This window comes from Lipotes vexillifer, unplaced genomic scaffold (genome assembly GCF_000442215.2).
Source record: "Lipotes vexillifer unplaced genomic scaffold, Lipotes_vexillifer_v1.1 scaffold524, whole genome shotgun sequence".
In the NCBI taxonomy this organism is placed as follows: domain Eukaryota; kingdom Metazoa; phylum Chordata; class Mammalia; order Artiodactyla; family Lipotidae; genus Lipotes; species Lipotes vexillifer.
The window spans coordinates 1132914-1137734 of record NW_006774722.1 but is presented as its reverse complement, the minus strand read 5'-3'; the positions used below and the strand labels follow the sequence as shown (position 1 = coordinate 1137734).

General features: G+C 43.4%; 1 protein-coding gene across 1 annotated transcript in view; it reads left to right on the top strand.

Annotated features, from left to right (window-relative positions):
- LOC103088246 (putative serine/threonine-protein phosphatase 4 regulatory subunit 1-like) overlaps window positions 1–4821 on the top strand; it is a 53215-nt gene that overhangs the window by 42115 nt on the left and 6279 nt on the right. Inside the window, 3 exon segments of the mRNA XM_082930854.1 lie at window positions 863–979; window positions 1799–1930; window positions 4275–4416. Of these exon segments, the coding sequence (XP_082786980.1) occupies window positions 863–979; window positions 1799–1930; window positions 4275–4416 (391 nt within the window).

Sequence of the window (4821 nt, the reverse complement as noted above, 5' to 3'; positions counted from 1 at the left end):
TTCGCCCGACGGCGTTATCGCCGAGCGCGGGCTATCTAACATCTCTGCGATGGTTATTGAAGCCAAAGCCACTGATATGAATTGTGTGCTTCCATGCCCACGATATTGGTATCACTTTTCTGAAAAACAGTGCTTTTTGATATGAACGTATTCACCGGCACTCCTGGCTTTTGGTTCTAGCTGCCTTCCAATCTCTTTTTCATTTCCTTTCTTTGCCAGTGTAGAAATAATGCCATTTATTTTCATACCCTCCTCCCCTTCGCCTTTTAGAAAACAGTGAAAGCTTTGGTAGTAGGTTTTTCCCACCAGCCATCTTATGAATTTTTCCCTGGGAGTAAAGAGCTCGTGCTCCCGTCCTCTCCAGGTGGACCTTGTTGGATTGAAAAAGGCTTGTGAACAGTGCGTGAGCCTGCCAGCAAAAGCAGAAAATTTAATTTGCAGCTTCAGGAACACTGTGGAGACAGTGAAATCTCATTTGTTTCCCCTTGATCTGGTGATCTTTGGGAACTTCGGCGTCCTGGCTATTTTTGTGTTATCTGATTTTTAAAGTTTTATGTGCTTTCGAACTGATAACCTAAAGTTGAAATATTGAATCCCTATTCATAAATTTCTCAGCCTCTGTTTTACAAAGTTTAATTTATTTCCTTTCTGTTTGATTTGTGTGTGAGAGAGAGATGAAGAATTAAGATTTTTTTCCCCCCAATTTTCTTTGCGTGGCCATTTTCACTCAGCTTTCTGCTTCTGTTGATCTCCCAGCCTGGCTATTTTTATCTATAAAATGAAATGAGAATAAAGAGAGGTTGATAATGTGTTTTTCACCCCCCAAACAATTTCTTTCTTTTTTTTTTTTAATTTCAGACAGCTGATACTGATTTTGGAACTCTATAATCCCAATGATGTTTATGATTATTTAGTGCATATTGCCTTAAAGTTGTGTGCAGATAAAGTTTCTGAAGTTCGGTGGATCTCCTTCAAGTTAGTAAGGAATCATGACCTTTTCTGTTTATGATTTTTAGAAAAAGGAATATCTATGTTTCTTCCATTTTAACTTCTTTATTTTTTTCTGGGCTTAATTTGTCCATTTACCCATGAAAGCAGCTTTTAAGTTTTGAAATTAGGTACTGTATTATAGTTTTATCAGTATGTAAGATAGCTCTTTTGTTAAGCAGTATGCTTGAGTGATGAAAATTGTGGATAAATCACCTTATGTATGAAACTCTTTAAACAATGGCTTAGTGTTTCTTTTCAACACAGACTGGGTTGACTCTCCAGCACGGTTTTGTAGAAAAGTAGTTAGTGAGCAAAAACTCCAGCAAAGAAAAGCCGATCCTGTTTTATGTGGGCTTATACCAGCTGAATACTGAGGAAAAAAAATCTCATTTGAAAATATTTACTAAGGTACTCTGATGGTGCTAAAGTTTTATAAAAATGACATGTTCTGAAAGGTAACGATTTAGTTGTTATGCAAGGGGACATTTTCTAAAATTTGGAATCTTAAGATTAATAATGTATTTTTCTAATGCCAGTCCCTTTTTACATTTCATTTTATGAAGGGTTTTATGGGTGTGAGTGTGTGTGTGTGTGTGTGTGTGTGTGTGTGTGTGTGACCATATGTTTAAACATCTTTTTTCCTCTGTGTTCTAATGTTCACTGTGACAAAAATGACTTTCTCCCGTGCTTATAAATTCGTTTTAAAGGTGGAAGGGTGCATCAAAATATCTAGTTTCCACGTAGAGTAGTATTCATGATCCAAGTAGATGGCAGCGTTCTAAATTCGCTCTTCTAATATTTTTCACAGGTTGTAGCAATTCTGCAGAAGTTCTATTCCAACAGTGAAAGTGCGTTGGGGTTAAATTTCATCAATGAAATCCTAAGGTTCCGGCACTGTTCTAAGTGGGTCGGAAGGCAAGCGTTTGCTTTCATTTGTCAGGTTAGCAGGGCCTGGGGGGAGCATCTACCCTGCACATATGTTTGCCGTGTGATATCAACACACAGCACCAGACAAAGAATCTCAGCCCTGGAGGACTAGCCAGGAACCTGGGGAGCAGTGGACCAAACCCCCTTGTCTCACAGGAGATTGTGACAAGCCAGTTTGGAAAAGGGACTTGCCCAGGGTTACCCAGCCCTTCTGTGCAGTCATCCTATGGATAGTGACTGACCACCTACTGTGTGCCAGGCCTGCTCTAGATGCTGGAGACGGAAGAGGAACAACCTCCTGCTCTCCGGCATTTTCCATCCAGGGAGGTGGGGGCCAGGCCCAGACCGTGCTCCCATCATGTCCAGTGCAGGGCCGCAGTAGGGAAGGAGGAAGGTGGGGTGAGGGGCACAGCAGTGGGGCAGCTCGGGGACCTTTCGTGTCTTTCAGGTGAAGGTCAACCCCTCAGGTCACCCTCTCTACTTAACATCTTGGAAATGAGGGCATGATTTATGTTTGGCTGTGGAGGATGGCTGCCATTTTTGATCGCCTCTGTGTGCCGGGCATCTCATCCTACACCTGCTCCTAACAGTAAGGTCTGCCAGGTGTTGAGCTCGGTGCACCCATGTACTTTTAGACCAGTTGTTTTAGCTGAAGGAGTTGGAGCCCAGAGAGGTTAGGTACCTTGCTCAAGATTACCCAGGAAGTGTAAAGCCATGATTTTCTTTCTGCTAAAGTGTTACTTTAACAGTTTTAACTTTTCCTCACGCACACGGTCTATCATATACAAAGGTAGAGGGAACAGTAGAATGAACCTGCACGTACCTGTCACCCAGCTTTGTCAGTAATACAGTAAAGCTGTGATCGGGCTCTACCTGACCCCCGGCCCCGCAGCAGCCCCTTTTCCCTCCCCTGGAACCACCCGGCCTCCCTACTGAGGAACTCACCAGGGCCCCCCGTAGGCCCGCAGGGGGTATCACAGGGGTACTTTGGCCATCTACGTGCAGAAGGGCAGTGGGGGGCAGGGTCAGTGCCAAAGTCACAAACCACAGGCCTGATACCACAGACTTTCATGAAGAAGTCAGTGCTGCCCACTATTTTGCAGAGAAAGGGTAAATGAAATATTTTTGCTTTTATTTTTAAATTCTTTTTCTGAGATTTAGACAATCCGCGATGAAACAGAAGGGAAAGGCACCAACTAATTTTGTTCAAGAAAAATCAGTATTTTGGTGTGCCTTCATTAAAGATTTAGAAAACCTACAATAACACAAACAAAAGGAAAGTGTCCTCAGCCAAGAGAACCTCCCAGTGGGTACATGGATTACTGTTTAAATGCAGGGAGAGGTCGTAACCTGGAGGTTAGGGGGGCCAACTTTGGAGTCCAAACCTGTTACTTTGAAGCCTGAGTCTATGGCTTCCCTGCTGGGTGGCCTTGGGCACAGCACCCTCTCTGCGTGGCCTTTCCTTGTTCTGGTGTGGCCCTGAGGCTTTAGTGAGCTGACGCATCCGAGTAACCGAGCACGGTGCCAGGAGCCTGGAGAGCACTTACTACGTATCAGCTGCTGCTGTTACCCTGTAGTGGGAAGAGCTACAGGATTTAGAATCCACATTCCTGCCTTGGAATCTGCACCTGCTGCTGCCTGTGGGTCTTGAGCCTTTGGGTATCACCACAACATTGGACTCACCTGTAAAACTGGGCTCAGGCTGATTTCCGTGGCTGGCTATGAGAATGAAATGGGAGAATCCACGTACGACTCTTTGTAAGTAGAGCATCAGTAAATGCTAGTTGTTCACAGAGGGCCGGGCACTGAATTGGGGTCTGGGATTTGGCTGTCATGTGCTAGGCGTGGCCCCTGTCCTCAAAGCCCGAGCTCTGGTGAGTAACAGGCGTGAAGGTTCCCAACCCTTGTTGGCGGGTGCTACGCTAGCCTTTGCAAAAATGATCTGCCATCCCCATTGCTACTCCATGGTACAGGTGAGGAAACCGAGGCCCAGAAAGGTGAAGCCACTTACTCGTGGCCACGAAACTAGAAGTGACCAGGTTAGGTTTTGAACCTGGACCTGTCTGACTCCAAAGCCTTTGGCTACCCTACCAAATATTACACCACATGTACCCCAGTGCTTGGTAATGAATTATAAAAGTGTTAACTGTGTTTCTAACCAAATTCGGTGGTTGAGATTTTAAAATTCAGACACACACACACACACACACACACACACACACACACACACACTCCTCAGACCAAAAGATCCTGAAATTACTTCTTTGGAATTACTGAAGTGTATGTTTTTAGAAAAACCGTGCTCATCACTATTGAAAAAGGTCCGTTTTTCGGCTCTGGCTTTCTCTTCATCACAGGCAGTGGTGAGCGAGGAGTGTATCCCTGTGGACCAGTTTGTTGAACACTTACTCCCCAGCCTTTTAAGGCTTGCATCAGATCCTGTGCCAAACGTAAGGGTTTTGCTAGCCAAAGCTCTAAAACATACACTGTTGGAAAAGGGTACGTGGACCATTTTTCTGAGCTTACAGATTTTAAACTTCATCAGGCAGCAGCTAAACCTCCTCTTTAGGGAATTGTGGCAGATTGTGTGGTAGCGCACTTCAGACCTATTATATAAATTTATATGTTAATTTTTATGCATAAGTTATGTTATTTATAAAATGACTAAGAATTAAGATAGCTCAGTTTTATATTTAATAAACATGCTGAAATGCAAAATATTACATAGTCTTCTAGAAACGAGGGAGACTTTTATAAACTTTAAGTTATGACAGACAGATTATGAAAGGTAGTCAATTTAGTCATTAACTATGGTTAGGTTTTTTTTTTTTTTTTTTTTTTTGTTTAGGGAACGGGGACAGTTTAGGGTACAGGTTAGGGTACGAAAGTGCTTTAGGGTTAGCG